Source organism: Eufriesea mexicana, unplaced genomic scaffold, assembly GCF_001483705.2.
Source record: "Eufriesea mexicana isolate 0111107269 unplaced genomic scaffold, ASM148370v2 scaffold22, whole genome shotgun sequence".
In the NCBI taxonomy this organism is placed as follows: Eukaryota; Metazoa; Arthropoda; class Insecta; order Hymenoptera; family Apidae; genus Eufriesea; species Eufriesea mexicana.
This window is the reverse complement of record NW_016908212.1, coordinates 1,484,017-1,504,793: the sequence shown is the minus strand read 5'-3', so window position 1 is coordinate 1,504,793 and position 20,777 is coordinate 1,484,017. Positions and strand designations below refer to the sequence as shown.

At 37.9% G+C, this 20,777-nt stretch overlaps 3 protein-coding genes and 1 long non-coding RNA gene across 4 annotated transcripts in view; 2 read left to right on the top strand and 2 right to left on the bottom strand.

Annotated features, from left to right (window-relative positions):
• Positions 1–3,781: 3,781 nt before the first annotated feature.
• On the top strand, positions 3,782–4,426 carry LOC108553743 (protein Asterix). The gene is made up of 2 exons (XM_017908772.1): positions 3,782–3,901; positions 4,056–4,426. The coding sequence occupies exon 2, from the start codon at positions 4,065–4,067 to the stop codon at positions 4,395–4,397; it is 333 nt and encodes a 110-aa protein (XP_017764261.1). The 5' UTR covers positions 3,782–3,901; positions 4,056–4,064; the 3' UTR covers positions 4,398–4,426.
• Positions 4,427–5,376: 950 nt separating this feature from the next.
• The window catches only part of inaE (inactivation no afterpotential E), an 88,255-nt gene continuing 72,854 nt past the window's right edge, over positions 5,377–20,777 (bottom strand). The window contains exons 4-16 of the mRNA XM_017908748.1: positions 20,147–20,333; positions 19,761–19,845; positions 18,563–18,891; positions 17,414–17,609; positions 16,470–16,658; positions 15,411–15,701; positions 14,340–14,569; positions 14,177–14,200; positions 13,514–13,646; positions 10,591–10,784; positions 6,757–7,101; positions 6,225–6,399; positions 5,377–6,129 (exon numbers count right to left, since the gene is read on the bottom strand). Of these exons, the coding sequence (XP_017764237.1) occupies positions 5,851–6,129; positions 6,225–6,399; positions 6,757–7,101; positions 10,591–10,784; positions 13,514–13,646; positions 14,177–14,200; positions 14,340–14,569; positions 15,411–15,701; positions 16,470–16,658; positions 17,414–17,609; positions 18,563–18,891; positions 19,761–19,845; positions 20,147–20,333 (2,657 nt within the window). The 3' untranslated portion in view covers positions 5,377–5,850. The remainder of the gene's footprint in view (positions 6,130–6,224; positions 6,400–6,756; positions 7,102–10,590; positions 10,785–13,513; positions 13,647–14,176; positions 14,201–14,339; positions 14,570–15,410; positions 15,702–16,469; positions 16,659–17,413; positions 17,610–18,562; positions 18,892–19,760; positions 19,846–20,146; positions 20,334–20,777) is intronic.
• LOC108553753 (uncharacterized) lies at positions 6,322–6,817 on the top strand. Its single transcript, XR_001890657.1, has 3 exons — positions 6,322–6,401; positions 6,494–6,674; positions 6,740–6,817. It is a non-coding gene; the product is annotated as an uncharacterized LOC108553753 (long non-coding RNA).
• LOC108553735 (uncharacterized) lies at positions 7,126–8,316 on the bottom strand. Its single transcript, XM_017908760.1, has one exon. It carries the CDS (start codon positions 8,169–8,171, stop codon positions 7,761–7,763), a length of 411 nt encoding a protein of 136 aa, XP_017764249.1. The 5' UTR covers positions 8,172–8,316; the 3' UTR covers positions 7,126–7,760.

The window sequence follows — 20,777 nt, the reverse complement described above, 5'->3', positions numbered from 1 at the left end:
GCTAATAGAATCATTAATTTTTTTTGGATTTCGAGTTTGCGTTTTCGAGAAATAGTGCCGGAAGTGGAAGTGTGTGTGACTGGTTGCGTCGTAGTGTCGCGTCGGCTCTTATCTTGGCGAAATAGGGACTGCTGATAAGAATTTTTCCAATTAATTCGATAGAATAATCTCTTTGCTAATAGAATCAGTTACTTTTTTTGGATGGCGAGTTCGCGTTTACGAGATATAGTGCCGAACGTGGAAGTGGGTGTGTCAGGTTGCTGCGTAGTTTCGCGTCGGCTCTTATCTTGTCGAAATAGGGACTGCTGATAAGAATTTTTCTACTTAATTCGATAGAATGATCTCTTAGCTAACAGAATCAGTGACTTTTTTTGGGTTCCGAGCTCGCGTCTTCGGAAAATAGTGCCGGAAGTGGAAGTGTGTGTGACAGGTTACTGCGTAGTTTCGCGTCGGCTCTTATCTTGTCGAAATAGGGACTGCTGATAAGAATTTTTCTACTTAGTTCGATAAAATGGTCTCTTAGCTAACAGAATCAGTGATTTTTTTTTGAATCCGATTTCGCGTCTTCGTAAAATAGTGCCGAAAGTGGAAGTTCGTGTGACAGGTTACTACGCGGTGTCCCGTCGGATCTTATCACTTCTAAATAGGGACAGCTGATAAGAATTTTTCTAACTAATTCGATAGAATGATCTCTTGGCTAATAGAATCAGTTACTTTTTTTGGATGGCGAGTTCGCGTTTTCGAGAAATAGTTCCGAACGTGGAAGTAGGTGTGTCAGGTTGCTGCGTATTTCTGCGACGGCTCTTATCTTGACGAAATAGGGACTGCTGATAAGAATTTTCCTATTCATCTCTTTAGAGTAGTTCCTTTTCTAATGGAATCAGTTGTTTTTTTCTAATTTTGATGACGCGTTTTCGTAAAATAGTGCCGAAAGTGGACGCGTGTGACTGGTCGTACTACGTCATCTCTTGTGGGTTAGCTCTCTGAAATTTAGATCTTTGATTTTGATTTTTCATTATGCCTGGATAGAACAGACTCTTCTCTAATAGAATCAGTCTTTTTTTTCGATTTTCTCCGTTTTTTTTCTAAATAAAGTGCCGAAAGTAGACGCGTGTGAATCCGTGGTTTCTTTTCGATTTCCGCTTTTTTTTTTTAAATACTGTGCCGAAAGTGATAGAGTGTGTCAGGTCGTTCTGTGTTGTTATCTCTCGTGACTTAGATTTTCTAAACTTCGATTTTTAATTGGTATTCTTCGCTATCACTTGATAAAATAAACTGTTCTCTAATTTCTTGGCCGATTATTTTCTAGAAATGCGATAAATATTGCGGAAAAACGTGGACGGCATTATTGTGTCCATTGAGGTGTGTGTGCATCATAGAAAAGAATTTGGTTGCTTTAACAGAACCTTCAGTTGTAAATAAATAGTGTAAGGTATAAGCCATTCTTTTTGTATCTTTTGTTAGTGACAGCAGAACCTGGCTCTGTAAGGAATATATTCTTTTGAAATATACCGGCATGTGCAGTAGGTGAAAAATATGGTAGGAATTATTTTTTATGGTAAGGAAGGATTGATGCAGTAATATATATATGTAAGTTACAATGTGTGTTTTGGATTCTAGGTTGACTAGCCATATGACATGCAGGACAGATATATTTGTTGGTGATAAAGGCGTTGTGAAAGGGTGATGAGCTTGACAGATACAGAGGTATAGAGAATACAGTGAGATTGAAAGGTATGTTGTGCTCCTGTTCTGAATAAATATTGATATCTGCAGTCAACGTCAATGACCAGCACTAATGTGTTAAGTTTCAGAAAAATGAAGTTGAAATATATAAGGAGAAGTTCAATCAAAAGCATTGAGAAAAGAAAATGCATACTGTGTGGATCATAAAGCAAATGAGGAAACATATGGGTCAACAAAGAAAGGTGTCTAGCATCGATGACTAAGTCATGCAAATATAAGGATCATTGAAGAGATGGAAAATAAATAATTAGTAATAGTTATGAAAGGTAAAGATAAATTCAATATAGAATTTAAATTGCAGTGAGTCAAAAATCTGGAGAAATATCTATAGAAACTTGAAAACTATGAAAGCAGCGATATTAATGTGGATGTGGCACATCGACTTGATTTGACCCATAAAACCAATGTCAGGAGGTAAAAGGTAGGTCTTAACTGCTGATGATTCTTCGAGAGTGATTATTGTCTTGTTTGTACAGGAAAACGGTCAAACAGCTGAGGAAATAAAAAGATTGGCGGCATTAAAAGAAAATCAATCTGTCAAGAAGTTAAAAAGTGTTTACATGTTCAGGCAATGAAGGTGAGTTTGTGGGACAATGCTTTCAGGTTTGGTTACATCAAAAAGAAATAAAACATGATTTGATTCCAGCCAAGATACCACAGTGCAATGGAGTTATTGAGAGGAAGAACAAATGCAGCCTAGAGATGACAAAGGCACTTATGATGAATTTAGACTTCATACTTCAGGTAAGTAATGTAAGGAGAAATGTGTGCGGGTTTTACATGTTCTAAGCACAATAATAAATCAACAGGTTATGTACTGCCAACAGAATGTAGGCCATGTATTTGAATGCAGAAATCAAAATTCGAGAAGGAAATTGGAAGTATCAATGAATGAAAGGATCAAGATGGATATCATATTTAGAAATTTAGAGTGATCTTCATGCTGTAATCTCAAGGTTTGTATGAACATGCAATGAAAGAACCAAGAAATATAGAAAAGTACAAACAGGATTGGTTAACAAACAATGTGTAGGTACAAAATCTGATAGTTTCAACCAGAGGGATGATATTGTTAATTGATGTACCAACATGTACATCAAGTCATGAAATATGGGTAAAATTTGACAATATCTATGATAAGCATAAGAGCAGCAAAGATATTCCGTTACAAAGGAATTTTTCATGTATAAATATAAATTTGAACGTGATATTATAACCCACATTGCGTGTCAGACAGGTAAGTTTTCAAATTACATGCATTATGCAGTAAGATAAAAAAAACAATGCTTATAACTAAAATTTTATTTATGCTTCTAGAATGTGTATTTGCAAATGCCTGGGAGTTAATGCAAAAATAAGAAAAGAAGTTCTACAAAAGCAATGAATACAACTCATATGGAACAGTAAATTTTTAAAACAGAATTTATAATATTCATATAGTATATTTTTAACAGTATATATTATATTTTAAAAGATTGGAATGTCAAATTGATTTTATGATGTATTTTTATAAATGAATATAAAATAGGCTCTTCAACATTTCGTCGTTTTAGTTTAAATAAATATTTCTTTATTCTTTTTTTGAATTTTAACCACTATGAAGGTAATCTTATTACCTGCATACTGTATTCATAGTATTGGGAGTGATACTATCGAAACGTGTGATAAAAATGTTTTAGGTCTATTCGTTTTATCTAATATGGTAACGTTTCAAATGTTTCTTAACTAGAATGATAAAACTATTTTATACTTTTGTGATTTTTTTATTGCACACAATGATACACAATGTCAATTTCAAATAGAGATTTTATAATATATTGTATATTGTTTGTAATATAATATTACTTTTAATAGTAATAATGTAGCAATTTGATATTTCATGCTTCCTAATCATATATGTAAATCAATGTATTTATAAATTAGTGATAATACATATATTAAAACTACATTTAAATGTAAAACTTTTTTAAAATCGGGTTTGGGTATTCCTAAACTCATCAGGATATTGCATACCGAAATTAACTCTGAAGTCAGAAACAGGTAGTGCTTATTGGATGAAACGAAATTTTTTGACCGTAATGAGTTGTTTGTTTGTTAGTGTATAATACTGTTATTTATATAAGTTACGTTTTACATCTTATATTGAATTATATTGGTAAGTAAAGTTGTGGAATTTTAATCGTTGTATTTAATATTTACTTGTATTCATATAAATGTGTTATAGTGTACTACAATTTTATAACCTAACAATTTTTAATTCTAATACGTAATAAATGATTAAGGAATAACGATTGATATGTCGATTTCAGTTTTATAAAATGAACAATTCATCAGATCCTAGACGTCCAGAACGAGAAATTCGTTACAAACCCAGTGTGTTGAGCAGTCAGGCACAACCAGGCGACTATTCTTCGCCAGATTATATGAATATATTAGGAATGATCTTTAGCATGTGTGGTTTAATGATGAGATTAAAATGGTGTGCATGGGTTGCATTGTATTGTTCATGTATTAGTTTCGCAAATTCTAAAATGAGCGATGATACTAAACAAATTCTTAGTAGTTTTATGTTATCTATATCAGCAGTTGTAATGTCGTACTTGCAAAATCCACAACCCATGACTCCACCATGGGCATCTGCAATACAATAAAGAACTTCCAAAATTTCCACGTGGTTCTTTGGCTGTTAATTACTTAATAATTTCTTTCAAGATACATATTCTTGTAATATTAATAGAACCATTTTATTAATATAATTTAGTGTTCAATTTTTGATTGTGGTAGAAGAAACTATTTTTTTGGTTAAAGAAATTAAAATACAGGAAATGGAAAAAGAATTTTATCTCCATTTTTATTTTTTGAAAAGTATATTTTAATACATTAAATGAATTATTTTGTAATGTATCACTTTTTCCTAGTAATATACTACAAATGCCACTTATAATAATTCTACATATATAGTATTTATATATTATATATAGTATTTTCTATATGTCTATTACATAAGCTAAAATTAAGTGGATCAAATATATTTTTCCTATTTTTTACATAAATACAGTAATTTTAAAGTTTCAGCTATTAAAAGGATGTTAATAAAAATTATGTTTCGTAATTTATAGTTTTTTGTTATGTAATTGTAGTGGTTACATATTTTCCATTTTATGTATAATTTATATGTTTTCAGTCCCATTTTTGCATTCATTAAAGATTAATAAAAAATGTAATAGCAATTATTGTTAAATTGTATTGTGAAAGAAGATCCAAAACATGTAATAAAGTCAGTGTAAAGTGACATGGCAAAATTATACGGATGATTACAAAAGATACATCGAAACAAAATTATATTATTTTACAAAACTTTTGTTAATTCAATTAAAAGTTATACAAAAATGCATAAAAATTTCTGCATTAAATGCAACTGATGTTGAATAGGCCAATATAGCTTCTACATAGATGTTTATAAATTTCTAGCATGTAACAGTAATTAATATAAAGATTAAAATGAACAAAAATCAATATCCTTAGAAATTACTTTTAAAAACTGATATTCCTTTTGAGTGGCAAGACATTTTGAATCGTGTAAATCGTCATCCATATAACTCATTGCCTTTTTGCTAATTTCTCTATATATTTTTATATATGTGTCTTTATTTATTAGATCTTTAATATACATGTAATCAACTTTGCATCTTATTTGTCCTTTGGTTTATCATTTAGTTGGCAGAAAACTTTCTGAATCCGAAAATACTTCCTCTCATTCGAGAAACAACTGTACAAAAAGGAAAACAGAAAGTAGCATTTTCATCCTACGATAACAATTAAATATTATTCAAATTTTACTATCTACCTATTCGAGAAATTTCAGAAATTTTTACATCTCGAGTCTTCGTTTGCCGTCTTTAGACTTCAGTAAAAGATCGTATAAAAAGAGACTACACTGATATATGACCCCTTAATTTTAGAAGATTTCGCATGTTCATGGCTTAAGGGAACGATTCTAAACGATCATACTGAAGTCTGTGACATTGGCACAGACACCTAGTGATTTCTTTAAATCTATTCTGCATCTTTTCTATGGTCCCCGATCGGTCTACCATTTCGCACTTAAACGCTACTTTCTCCTCGACCAACCAGTGTGATTGGATACACGTATTTCTTGCGTTTCGCGTTAAAGAAAGGCGAACTGTGTTGCCCGTGCGTAGGTGTTGGTGATAGTCCACGCAGAAGAGGTAACGAAGCATCACCCGGCATTCCCGTTACATCAAATTTCTTTTTCCACTCGGCCCCTAAATCCGTGGCTGGTGCCATTAAACCTTTACACTCAGGGGAACTTCTCACGCTGAGGAACACGTCGTTACTGCTATCACGTTGTCCAGAAGAACTCTGTGAAAAAGGACACCGTAATTTTTAGCAATTTTTAGAATACAAACTTACATAACCTATAAAACATTATATTATACAGATGTTTGTTTTAGCACCTTCGCTTCAAAAAAGTCCAAGCTGGATCCATTTGTCTCGTGTCCCTCGACGGGGAAGCCTGATTGCACTCGATTTGACGTTTGCGACGTCCTAGATGAATGGGAAGAGGTATGCGATGAGGAATTTTCGGACAAGTCATCCCTGCAGCATGCAGCCGTGCACACTCTTTGCTCTCTGTAATTTTCAACAAATATTACACCGATTACAGTAACGTTTTGAAAATTAGTCATTCTTCTTACTAATTTCTTAAATTGACTTTGTTAAGCAGATCATGTATATCATCTACTTAAGATATCAAGCATACTCTAGCATATATGGGGTCCCATGTCATCTTTCACTCCATCTAATTCACACTCAGTGAAAGAAAAAGATAGCTGTGATTTCCAGGAAAATCTATCACGTCTCAAATTTGGCTCCCTCTCCATTTCTAACTTCCACTAGTCACCAAGGTAATTGAAATAGAATAGTACTGTATTTCATCTTATGCAAAATAGCACTGGTTTTCTCCACTTAGAAAAGAAAATTTACTACCTCCGGACGATGACAGAGTCCCGTCTCCTCGGTACTGGCGGCGGAAGACCAGCGGTTAAGCTTTTGGCGCTTTCGTAACTCGCCTCGCTGTTGCCGCTGCTAGTGTTACTGCCGTTGTTCCCTTCCCTCAGGAAGTAGTTCTTCGCCGAAAGCATAGCGAAGTGAAGGTTGTTCTTCAAGTCGTCCGCCGCCGTTGACAAGTTTCCCGAGATCTTTGGTGTGCGCCTCATCGGCCTCGGTGGTGGTATCGGCGATGGTGGACTGCTCGACGCCTCCGACAGTGTTTCTGGGGTGGCCAACGGTGCTGTTCGCGAGCTCTCGTCCCACTCGTTTCGGCGATTGGATCTTTGCATTAAAGAATACATTTAACACAGTTCTCAAAATATGTGAAGTATAAACTGTAGCTAAAGAGTAACATTTCGCCGTCATAGACAACATAGAGAGTCTCTCTGTCGAGTAGATTGCAAAAGCAAAGTATTTCTCTTCAGCTGCGATTCTTTGGATGAAACGTTTCTCCGTTCGATGGTCTGATGGAGTGCAATGAGTATTTATGTGCGCGACTGCCGAAGCGGTGAACACTGTGAGTCGTGAATCAAGCGAATGTGAACGAGAGCGTGACATATGAAATTCTTAGAACATCTATGAAATGATATTTTAAGATTAAAAATGTATCGAGAATGAACCGTATTAGATCGGATGGAAAAGTACTAACGAAGAATTGCATGTACGACCCGAAACTTAAGATATCAATTTCCTGTCTCAAATGTAAGTATTCGCATAGACATTCGATAGTAGTAATACAGTGCAAGTCGCACATAGAATATTCCGTATATTATCCTATCCATTGCCCGTATATTTGTTACCTCTAAAGCAACCAATTTATAACATCGTTATTTCGCAGCGCTCTCCTTCCTGGCCTTACAATCCTCATCGTAAACCTAACAATCGGCATCGATTCAACGTCGGTCCTCTGTCACAGACCTCCAGACGTAAAATTGCTATTCTTACGATTTACTCTCGTCGGCCCTGGGCGTGTGAAGCAATTCGCTGGCCAGACTGACGTACTCCCATGGAATCCCTCTGGAATCGACGCTCAGCTCGCGGCCAGCTTGAGGAAACTCCGAGGGACTTTGCAGGGACGTGAAGCTCGTCTCCAGACAGAGTTTATGCGGCGGAGTCCCAGCCAGGTTGCTGGGATGCGACTTAACGGGGCTGGACGACGAAAGCAATGCTCTCATTTCCTGCTCGATCTCCATCTCCTGGATCTCGACGGGTTCGCGTGCCTCAGACGCCTCCGTCGAGGATGCATGACCGGAAGCCAGTCTCTGCGGCTTCGCTGGTCCCAGGGTTGTTACAACCTGACATATCCACACGCGTGTTTCCAATGTAATCGTTTCACGTACCCGACCAAACATTCTTTTGTAACAATTCCGTGTTACTCCGCGATGTGACAGTCAAAAACGAAGTGACAGTAGGGTCTTATCGTGATTCAAGAAGCAAAAAATTTTGTTTGAATCGATATAATGATGGGTATGACATCATGATAGATGATAATGCGTATTGATTTCTGATTGTCGTTTTGGAAAAACAAGAGATTCGATTTGCTAGATGAGATTTATCTATTTTATTGTACTCGGGAATTTTTAAGTCGCGGAATTCCTGTCGTATTTTCGCATTGAAGATCGATTGAGTGTGAAGATACAAATTGGCATTCAAATTCATTTTCTTTGCTTCTCTGTTTCCTTTGCATATTTTAAAATTTAAGGTATAGGTTTCTGGGTTTGGGTCTCGTTTGTTCAATTTGTGCTAATGCTCGAGGAGTTATTGCAAACTTGTGATCAAGTAATATCGCAAAAATTGTTTCATCGATGAGGATACTCGAGATAAGGTTCCGCGACAACGTTGGTACATGCGAGAAATGGCACAGGAGCAGGTAACGCGAACGTCGAGTTTGAAGATCGTTTTGGGAGAGTAACTTACTTACTGTAATATTTTTCGACTCTTCTTTACGTTCTTACAGAAATATTTTTCAATTCGATAAATCGCTCTTCTGCACACGAAGCATGTAACCTGCGTTCTCTAGGCATATTCAAAACGATTTCGGTGTAAAAGAATTGGAAGCATTGCTAAACGTACCGCAGTTATTTCGCGATGCAGTTAATGCTGCGGAAAGTAAACGTGAATCGCAAATTTTCGTTTGAATTTTCGCTATATTAGGTTATATATATGTTCTGCATATATATAATTTTCACTGACATGAAAATTCGCGGTAGATGTTTATGAAAGATTTAACAGGGATAAAGATGTTTCCGACTAAATTAATCAAATATTCAGATTATTTTGTAAAATTCGCTCGCGTATATCAATATTATTTTTGAAGCGAATTTTGTCTCTTTATACGAGATAAAAGATAAAAAAGAAAGCAATAAATTTATGATATAATATGGAGATGAATTTTCGTCCTATGCAGTGACGTTTTTCTGGCATGAAAGGGAATTATAATAACAGGAAAGAACGCGTTTAAATATTGAACACTTCCTCGCGTTATTCTGCATGCTGTCGACGTACGTCGGTGATCAACTTAATTATTACAAACTTAAAACATCAAATATACTATGATCATATGATAAACTAGATACGTGGGTGCACATGCATGAACGACTGAGTGAAAAGTGGCATTCAAGTGATCAACGATTAATTCTCTGCTCTAAACCGCTCATCTACGTTTTTATCGTTCCGACACTGCTGTTATGTCTTTTTTTTTTGCATGTCGTTCAACGATCTTGCGTGTAAAACTAGTCTCTAAGTTATCTTAAGATACGTATATACGTCTATCGAGTTTTGAAAGCAACTGTATCTCGAGTGAACGTGTTAATGAACGGTGAATATGATATCTAAAAATCGTGATCGTGTATAATCGCATGCGATAACATAATCAAAGACGATCTTGCAGATTGGGACTGCAATGTTGACAATAATCGAGATGTCCGTTTGTTGAAATTTTTTGGTCGCTGTAGATTAGACTGTCACTTTTAACACCTTTATATGAAACGGATATATAGAATATACCTTACAGTGATTATGAAAATGGTTAAGTCATGTTTGTTCCAAAATATTCAAAATATTTATAAGTATATTATAAACTGAAAGAAGTCAAGTAGAAATAATCTTAAAATAATGCAACGCAAAGCATTTCTGACTTAAACCATCTCCATGGTTACTAGTAGGTATAATTAAACGTGAATAAACTTTATTTCATATAAGGTGTCACAATTATAATCGAATGTAAGTAGATTTTATTCCTTACAACGTGTCAAAAAGAATGTGTTAAAAGCTGAACAAATTTTATTCGGTATTCTAAAGTAAATATCTATATGAACTACACTTAATTATATTTTGTCCAGCTAGCAACACAGGTATTTCCGTAACACCGTACACCATAGCAAACTTCTGAAACATCCTTCGCTAAGTAAACGATTCTTTGAATATATAGAACAACGGAAGGAAGGCAACACGAAGATTACATCTAGCAAACATCTTTGAGCAACAGTGAACGTCTCCAAGCAGTTACCAGAAAAACAGCCACATCTTCAGCGACCTCCAATCTGAACCGGTGATACCATTTCGTTATATCTCTCTTTGTATACTTTAAGAATCTACCATAATTTTCAATTTATTTCAGTGCGATCAGACTTGCCAACGTGTCTCTGTCAACGTAAACATCTATTAGTAACGGAAAGAGGACTATTCATTCTCGATAATTCGGTAATGGTATCACCGGTGTGTGGTAGCCCAGATACACACTCCCGATGAAGCCGAAAGACGTCAATGTACCTTGTGCCGTGGCGAGAAGAGTGTGTGGTGACATAGACGTCGGCGTCGCGGCCGTGAGAGCTCGTCGGTGTACTTTGATGATGGAGTACGACGTGTCGTTGTTCAGGTGTCCGTTGGGTTGCTGTGTCCGTCGCAACTGTTGCACGCGTTGCTGCATCTCCGTCTGCAGCGCCGCGATCTCTGCACGCTGACACCTAATCCACACACCACACACCCTCAGCCACACATCCTCTCGTGAGGTCGTTGGTTATCAGTCGCCACGATTCGAGGGGACAACTTTTTCGCATTTGACCAATTTGGAATGCAACACCTAGTCTAATGCTATGTAGTTGGGAAATCGGTTAATCGTTTACGCTATGGGGATGGCGATATAGGCGAGGTCCAAGTCGAGAAAGAATTTATGGCAGTTCCGAAAGCACGAAATTAAGTAAGTTCGTTTGGGCTCCTTCGTTCTTTCTCGTTCTTTGGTGTTGAGATTGCAACTAATTTAGATAATACGTGACTCGTGGGGTAGATTTGGTAAGCTACTTTTTAGATTTGAAAATTAGGAATTCTTGGTATGTCTACTTTGCTAATTTGATTCGTTCCGTGCCACGTGATCCGCTTTGCTTCATTTCGAAGTTTCTGTTTGGGGTGTCAAAGTATTTTTCGATTATTTTGAGCAAAAATTTCAGCTTTCTGTGGTATATCTTAAATCTTAGTTTTGTCTAATAGTAGTACTTTTAATATTAAACATTTCTGTTTTCCTTTAAAGATTGTTTAAGCGTTGCTACTTTTTCAAAACTAATAGAATTATTTGTTTTGTAACAAGACTCTGACAGGAATGTTTGACAGGGAACGTCCATAAAGTTAGATTTGTAGACAGTGTCCATGAACAATTTATTAAAATTCTTGTTACTTATCCGAAATCAATTGATCGGTCAACACCATCGAGGTTCAATTCGAGCCAAGTTCAGTCGTGTTAATTATCGTTGTAAAATCATCTGTGACGAAATTTCTCGTAGGCTTTGAGTAGTCAATTAATTTTGGATTAATTTTGGATAATCGGCTACGTACTAAGCTGCAGGAAAATCGACGTTTCACTACCATGCAAAGCGAGAACAGATGGATCACCATTTCTTTGTGATTGCAGCCGATGCTGAAATATTAGCGTGATCTGGAAGAATGTGAAATTAGAGAAACAATCGATTCGAGACGCAAAGCGAATATTAATAGCACGTCAGCGAAAGATCGAACGGAATAAATATATAATGGCGAGTTAAACAAAAGTTTTCTTTGCTCGTGTATTATCCACGTGACACCCAATTTAAGTTAAATGATAGTAAGGTGTAATTTCGCAATTTGGAAAAATACTAATGACATAAATCATCGTACTTGCCTTTAACATTAACATTTACTTTCAAATGCTTCAGGCATAGAATTAGGAAGCGAAACTTAATAAATAAATAAATAACAACGTTTTCGTGGTATAAAGTATATTGATCAAAGTAGCGTACATTGAAAATTATACAGACTCAAGTTGTTACAATGTACAATCAAAACGACTATTGAAAGATAAGTTTGAAGTAACGTGTTTGTTCGATTTATGTAATAAAATTACATTTTGTACGATTATTGGCATACTTAATCGCTGAATTAAGTTGATCGTTGCACTGATTTTCTTTACGTACAATTAGTACGTAAGAATCTTTAGTCGTTTTGAGTGCAATCGATTCGAGTAAAAATTTAAAATAAAAGTAAAAAGAGGATGAAAATAATCAAAAGGAACGAAAGATCTACAGAATTATGCGGAAAGCTACAAATATAATCGTTTGCAGATGTTACAGTAACTCATGCAGTGTCGAAGAACATGCGTGTCAACTACTTAATCGATTCGAACGAAAGAAAAAGAAAAAAAAAAAGATAAGAAATAGAAATACTCGATAGAGTAACTTCTCAATCAACTATTATTACATTGTACAAATATTATTGCTTGAATATTACGCTACGCGCTAAAAAAGTAATAGAAAAACAAATTATTCTACAAACTAAGTATACTTCTTAAATATAAACGAACATACCTAAAATGAAATAAAAACAGCGGTAGTACTACGATGATAATAAAAAACACTATCCTATTTGAGAAAAACTACAACCATCTCAGTTATAGTTTTACGTATTGCAATAAATAACCGTGTACAGGAACATTACGCAAGTTGAATAAAATTCGCTTCGACATCAAATCTTGCAATTCTTTCGTCGGTCAGACGATAAAATTCGTTCAAAATTGTCAGCTTCTAACAAATAGGTTTTATCATCAAAAATATATGCAAGAGTAATATTGCTGAGTGAATTGTTATTGAATTAACAGTTTCATCGCGAGAAGAAGAGTCTATGATACTCCTGTCGCTACTAATACCCACATTAATAGTCCGACGAATAATTTTCACGAAGAATATTTTACAAAACCGTACAACGTCTATTGTCATACGAGTACTCTCACAGCGAGGATATGAAAAATAGCTCATAGCTAAAAGAGCTAGGAAAATATAAAATTCCAATATTACTCGATATCCTCTTATCCAGAGCGACTGTACACAATGTGAATATTAGCAATGAAAGGGTCAATTTCACTATGAAAGAGTCCAGACTACGTCTCCTTTTGTTCGTGTACCTCGACATTGACCACAATCGTCTCGTTACACGGTCTCATGACGCTATTAATACTTTCAGCTTGCACACTATTAACATCGCCATCTTTCACGTGTCCATTACTCTCTACACTGACTACTACGTCTCGAGGCTTGTCCTCTTCCTTCGACACTTCCGGTTCGTCCGTCGTTTCCTCCAAGATCTCGTAATTACCCGGCTTTACCGAGGACATTCGGCTAACCGGCGTTTGCGAGCTCTTTATCTCACGTATTATCGAATCGGCCTCGCTTACCTTGTTCAACGCTTTCAGCATATTGTCCGGCATATGGTCCTGTATCATCACCGGGCTTATCAACACCTCGTCGAAGTCGCATGGACCCGCCCAGAGAGCTTGGTACACCGGCTCGTGCTTGTGTAACATTTGTCTGCAATGCGAGAGAAGAATTCAAGGATAAACGATGCAGTTCCCCTACGAAAGGAACTCTTTGGAAAATAAATTCTAGGAAACGCTAGTCGCTACGTGTGGATTCATGCAATCAAATGCATTCGCGGATTTAAATATCCGAGATAATATGAACCAAGTATAGAGTGATCGTTTATCAAGCGTCGAGATCCGATCGCCATCGTAATTCGAGAGTTCGAGTTTTAAAAACAATCGCACCGTTCATCTCGTCAAACGATTATTCCATACGTGAAATGCACGATCGCTACGTATCACGCAGTGTAACATCTTGTACAATGTTTCTACGTGTAAATCTGAGCCATGCAAACACGAATATAAGACTTCAGTTGCTTGCACGAGAGTTTCTCTGTCAGGCGACAGTCGGAATGTGCGATGTAGTAGTTCGAAAGGAAGAAAGTGTAGAACACGAGTCCAAGGTACACATGCGGGTACATCCTCAAGATGCAATTACCCAGGGAAACCCTGAAAAGGCAAACTTTTCGATAAACGTACCTCCAGCGGCTCTCATACTTCTGCCTAGAAACGGAAAACATCCTCGATTAAAATTCACTCTTAATCCACCTACGAGCTATGAAACCTACGAGCATCACGTCGCAACGCATTGCGTCTAAACGACACGGGTGAAAATCGGCGATAGATGGACAGGCGAACTTACTCTCCTTTGTTGGGATGATGTCGGACAACGTGTATGATTCGGCCAGGCGGATACAGAGGCCTGTGCAATGTCAACGCGATGCTGGAGTCGCTTGGAACAACGGTCTGCGAACGGGCTAGGTCCTTGTCCCTTTGGTACTCGCTGATACATCCACCAGCTTCCAAATTCGCAGCCGAGGTAGGGGTGGAACCGCAACCGCAACACATCACCGAGCACGCTATCGTTTTCCACTGAAACGATCGTTGCGATTGATCGCCTTACTCTTTGCTGACTGTGCGAGAGCATTCATCGCCCTTGTTGCTAGATTCTAACGCGTTTTGCGGGTACCGTTAAATCGCTGAAACATCGTTTTTCTACGGTTTCAAATTAGCTGAATGTACCTCGTGATTTTCACTCTCCGAATGACCCAAACGGTTGTAGATCGGGTGAGAGAAGAGGCGATTCAGTTGACGTGAATATACGAGTCAAATTTTTAGCAGAGTCATAATAAAACTGTTAGAACATCGGTATCGAAGTCACGAATGAGATGAAACGATATTCGCCTAACCTTTTTACGAGTTTAATCCAGAAAATACCGCAAAAACTGCTGAAGCTATAAACGTAGTATTGGGAGAAGCTTATGTAAATGTTGGTCTAGATCATAGGTGTTCTGGTCGAAACAAGATAGGAGATACAATCCAAGTTTGCTGCGATTTGTCGCTGATTACTATACGTAAATGATATTTCATGCACGGATCTAGCGTATATTTTGCAGGCTATCGTTACGTTGTAAATTGAAAAATTTCAATTTCGCGTAGGTCTGTGGTCAACTTATCCGATGTGAGTAGATAAATGTAATACAGACTTTCACGAGGTATGTCGAGGTATATAGATATATAGGAAGATCGTAATAGGAAGGATATATTTGAAGAATTAAGGTGTCAGCTTAAAATTAGATGAAATAATGTTACGACCATTTCGAAATGAGATGGTGGAATAGGGCAACTGATATCGAAGTTTTATGCTAGTTTCAAGCTCTGTATCCTTATTGCAGTTCTACGTCTTCCATCTGCTCCGTAACAAAGGATGTACCTTCGGATCGACGCTCCTTTTTATAGCATTGATAAGATCGGCTCTCAAGCTCTCCATCTGTCTGAGGCCTATCCTAGGCACGACATCTTTCCCGACTACCACGGATGTAATAAATTCCTGCGAGTATTGCTGAGCAGGCATACTCAAGAGACCACCCGGTGGAGCGAACGAAAAGCACACCAGGTCAGGGTAGTCCTGCTTAAGCAGAATCGCTAAGATGGCCGCTGTCCCTGCTCCCAGGGAATGGCCAACGAGTGCCAGACCGAACTGATGGGTTTCCCTCGAGGTATCCTGGAACAGAAACTTGAATTATTTCCAACTCCGGCGATTTTTACCATCGACTGGTTGTATCGTAACAATTGCCAAGCGCAGACATTTAATCGAGGACGTTGCTGCGAAAAGCGAATCGCGTAAATCGCGTCGAAGGTTAGAGTTCCGACGGAGATCGAGTGTATACGAGTAAACGGGAAGATTTCCATTCATTTGTCCATTTAAATAAATTTAAATTTATCAACACACGCAGCAGATAGCTTCCTCTGTGTTTTCTGATACTGCAGATTGGTCAAGGCTGAACAACTTCGTGAAATTCAAAAGTTGCTTGCTGGGGACTCGTGTCATAAAACGAGGATAAATATAAATCGGTATTTGAAAGTGTAATACATCGATGGCAATGAAATTCGAAGCTAACTAGAAAGTGGATTCAAAATGACGCGGAATCACGTCAACGGCGATGAATATAGTAGCAGTAGCTTATATTCATTCAAAAATAACGCGTAGACCTTTCGGAAACGTCCTCGATTACTAGAATTACTTAGCACGTGCGTTTTTAAATATCAAGCGAGAGTATAATATGAATAAAACGAGCAACTAACGAAGGAATAGTATGCAATGTAACTTTTCATGTATTTAATGCGTTATCTCCCTCAGTTGACGTTATTCACGACGCGAAATAGGCAACGAGCACGATAATGAAATGTAATTATTGCGTTCAACAAGTTGATATACACGGAAAGCAAGCACGGCATTTGCATTTAAGCGAACGATAACGGGGAATAATACCTTAGCAAGCGCCCTGGATATAATATCCTCTTCGAGCAGCTTTTTTCGAATATATTCGGCCGCTTGGACCATCCCCTTGTGTCCCAACCAGTCGTCTCTCGGCGGTGACAATGGTAACACTTCACCCTCCGCGTTCAAGTCTGTTAATACATCCTTCATGCTGAGGGTTCCTCGTATACTCACGACAACCTTGAAAAGAGGCAGCAGAAAATTGGTAATTAACCGTCCTCAAGTTCGCTCGAGTTCGGGGTAAAGCGACCTTTAAACCCTATCTTAGCAATCGGGGATTAAAGTCTTCTATAGAATTTTAACCAGAGGTATATTTAACAAACTATTGGTTTTTAATCATTTCGATCCACTTCCTTTACCACGTTAAAATCCTCCAGTTCCCTTTCACGCGTTATATATTTTCAAATCGAAGAAAAGGATAGGAAAAATGCGATTCAATTCAATTTCGTTTCATTCGTAATCGAATATCGAATTTCATCGAGTAATCGCGGAATTATACGGAAACGTGTATTTAAATGGACGCTAAGCTCGAGGAGAATTTAACGAGGTTAAGCAAAATGGCGTAACTTATTCATTACAGATTAAACTACAATCCTGACACGATCATTCTATATACATATATACATGTAAAACAGCATTTCACGGATGTCGTCGCGATGAAGTTCGTTATGCCAGCTTAATAGCCGTTGAAAAATTCATGAAACCGCTAAGGGGAAATGGTTTATTCCGCGATCAAATTGCCAAAGCACCGGCTGAACGTGGTTCGCTTTAATCTCGAGATTCGTCGTGATTCGATCGGAATGATCGAAACAGGGATTATCGTGAACATCATCGCGAGACTTCTAAGCTACGTTCAATCTTCCCCTCTAAGTTTTCTTTGTCCCCAGAGCAAACGCGGTTCGATGCATGCGAATCAATGAGGAAACGCGCGAAACCTTTTTCTTCGTGTAATCGAGCGCGACGAAGAACGGCGTCTCACCGACGTCGACGTGAAAAGTCGCATAAATGACCTCCACCTCGGCGACGTCGACCATCTTTCTTAGCGCCGCGTAATTGCACTGGCAACAATTGTCTTCTACCACGGTAGCCCCGTCTTCGTGGCCGCCGCACGGGAAACAGCCGCATCGTAATCTGCCACAGAGTTCCGGCCAACTTATTTTCCCCGATGCTTTCACCCCAGGCAGAAATTAATCCGGGCATACAAATGCTTCCAGGCGTTTCGCGTTCCGGTTACTCGACGGTAATTGATTCGATCAAAGGCTCCCGTGCAAAAACGCGCATCTAGAACGTCTTAAATGACACTTCAAGCATCCACCATCTGTAGTACAGCGAGTTTATTCCACGAGTAGTTGGGACACGAAGTAATTTTTCTGTTATCGATTCGAACAAGTAGAATAATTAGACTTTGACGACATTTGGACTTGAATTGAAAGTAATTTGAATTGAATAAAAAATTTTCAAGAGACAGGCGTTTTAAAATATTTTAAAAAATAATCATTCTTTTTTTATTGTTACAGCGCCGAGAAAATATACCAAAATTCTACGATATCGCAGGAAATGTACATATAATCATAAAAATCAAATAAGAAGTATTTGGACACCTAAACGCGCACAAAACTCCACACCTAATCGGCACATCAAGCCTACAAGAAGTAATATCGAGTATGCGAAATTATAGATTTCAAGCAATTTTACTTCGTTCTATATTCTACTATTTTTGTAAATCTCATTTATACTCATTTTTTCGTTAACAGCAAAATCGGTAAAAATAAAAATTCGTAATTCTCCGTTGCTTGGAGGAACAATGGCGTATGGAAATCGTATGGGGAAGCGTAGAATTGCAAGGACATCGAAGGAATTTCGTAGAATTTTTCGCGGAACGCGCGTTTGCGGGATAAAGAAGCGAGAGAATTCGTTGAAAGAAAAATCCGCGCGGGGCAAACTGTAGCGGATATAATTAAAAACCGGGCGACGATCGATTAAGCGATTTTGTCGAGCAACCACGCGAAACATCGCTGAAAATCAATTGATGCCGTACCCACACAAACACGACAACGTGCGCGGCACGTTACCGATGACATTACCTTGTGCACAGCTGACAAAGACCGGTGGAATGACTAACGAGGAACATGGGCCAGCCATAAGCAGCGAGGGCGAAGTGCATGTAATGAATGGCCGACTGGAAGTGGCCCAGATCACCATCCTCGGTCAAGGACAAGAATTTAGTGCGAGGCGTAACTGGCACACCGGACAGAAACTCGTACGTATCGTTCTTTCGTTGCTTCACTATCAGCTCCCGTTCGATTTTCTGGAACTTCCTCAACAGCACCAGACCGGCCACCACGTCTGATGGAACCACGTCAAGGTCGCGGAAGAAGTCGCTCAATAGCCTCGCGATGTCCGCGAACGAGTTCTGAGGAACCAAGTTTTCATTGGAAAGGTGGATCGCTATTTTTCAAGGTTAGTGCAAAATCTTTGGTCGCGTTTGGTAAGAGAAATGACCGAAATTGTCGCGTCTAATATTTTTACCGATCACGAATGTGTTTATAGATAGATTATTTATTTTGACTAATTTCGTGTCTATTGTAACTAAATTGTGCAATAATTAAATGTGAAATATTAGCGGAGTATCGTCCCAGACACGTGTTTCATAAGACTTATATGCGTACTGATTTTTGCTCCCTGTAATGTCTCGGAGTTACAGTCATAATACAAAATAACGAAGTGGAAAATTAAAATAAGGGAAAACGCGGCCTCTGGGGCGAAATGGAAATTTTGAATCGATATAACGATAAATTAACGTTAAGATAGTCGAAGAAAGAAGGTCGATGAAATTGTAACGAGCAATGAGAAAATAATCTCTATATCCATCGATATTTTCCTTCCATCGCGTGAATCTTTTCAGTCTGTTTTAAGAAATATCCAAGTTGATAAATTTTCTTTTCGACCCACGTAACGAACCTTGGAATATCGTCTTTGTTTCTTAAATCGATTCTATTGAAATTGACGAAATGTAAGAGAGCAAATTTATTCGCAGACGCTGAGCTAGAATTTGACGCTGTTGTACAATGAATTAACAGAATCGCGTGTATCCGTGAAAATAATGGTACGGTTGATCGATGATGGAACTTCTAGATAGTCGTGTAGTACTTCTTGCTACCTTTCTTCGTTGAATAGAAATCGATAATATTGTTTAAAATGAAAGTAGGTAGAAGATCAAATCTTTTGCACCGACCTAATAAATTTCTTTCGTGGATTCGCCTCATTCCCGAGGCCACTTACTCGGTTTCTATCGGAATTGCCCATGCAGCAGAAGAGAATCCTACATCTGTTGTCCCAGCTATCCTGGTATGCTTGTATAACTTTCCTAAAAGTGCCAAATGTCCACATGGTTAATAATCATCGTTCTAATTGCGAGTGATTTCTGTATCGTAAGATCTGTGCCTCTAAGAAATTAGGAAAATTCAGCGGAAATTCGAGGAATAATTTTTTCTTCGAATAGGAATTCTTATGCGATGCTTCGAAGCACCGTCGGGATTAACTCGATGTGGCGAAAGCTCATTGCAAGCTATTTCTCGCGAGGCAACAGGGAGGATAAAGATGTCAGTAGAAACGGACAACAATAAGTCAGGCGTCGGAAGCGAAACGCGAGAGTCGTAAGTCGTTACCTTTGCCGCCAGTTTCTGTTCCTGCTACCACTCCGGTTGTAATGTAATTTAGCGCATCTCGATTCCGCTTCCCTCATGCTTCGTTGATATTTCTTCATTTTCACCCACGACCTGCCCGCGGCGTCATACGTACACCACACCGTCACCATCACCGACGCCAATACGCACCAATTTGATATCACTAAACCTGCGACGTAAGGGGTAAAATCGGGCTGTTTAGGTTAGAAGTGGAAGAACGTTCGCTCGTTTCCCGTGTTTAACGGTTCCAGCTATTACGAAGATACCGCGGGAACCACTGCGATATGTCGCAGAACGTTTCGGGAGGAATGGAATTTATTCGTTATGGAAATTGGACTAACTCGAGTTCGTATGGAATGTGGTATTTTGCGTAATATTAACATGGTACGAAATTGGACTAATACGAGTTAATATTAATATAGTATTTTGTGCAATATTAACCCTTTGCACTCGACGATTTTTTGGCTAAAGAAGAGTAGAAATACAAAGATTCTCTACTAAAAAACTGACGATACTTTTTAGAGCAGTAAATAAAGAATTGTATAATAATAGAGTCGTAGAATTATTTGATTTCGATATCTCGTACATTGTTGCAATAAAATTAAATTTGATA

What these genes read in the sequence shown, in the direction of transcription:
- LOC108553743 (XM_017908772.1), top strand. Translation starts at nt 4,065, where the DNA reads ATGAACAATTCATCAGATCCTAGACGTCCAGAACGAGAAATTCGTTAC.
- LOC108553735 (XM_017908760.1), bottom strand. Translation starts at nt 8,171, where the DNA reads ATGTTTGGTCGGGTACGTGAAACGATTACATTGGAAACACGCGTGTGG.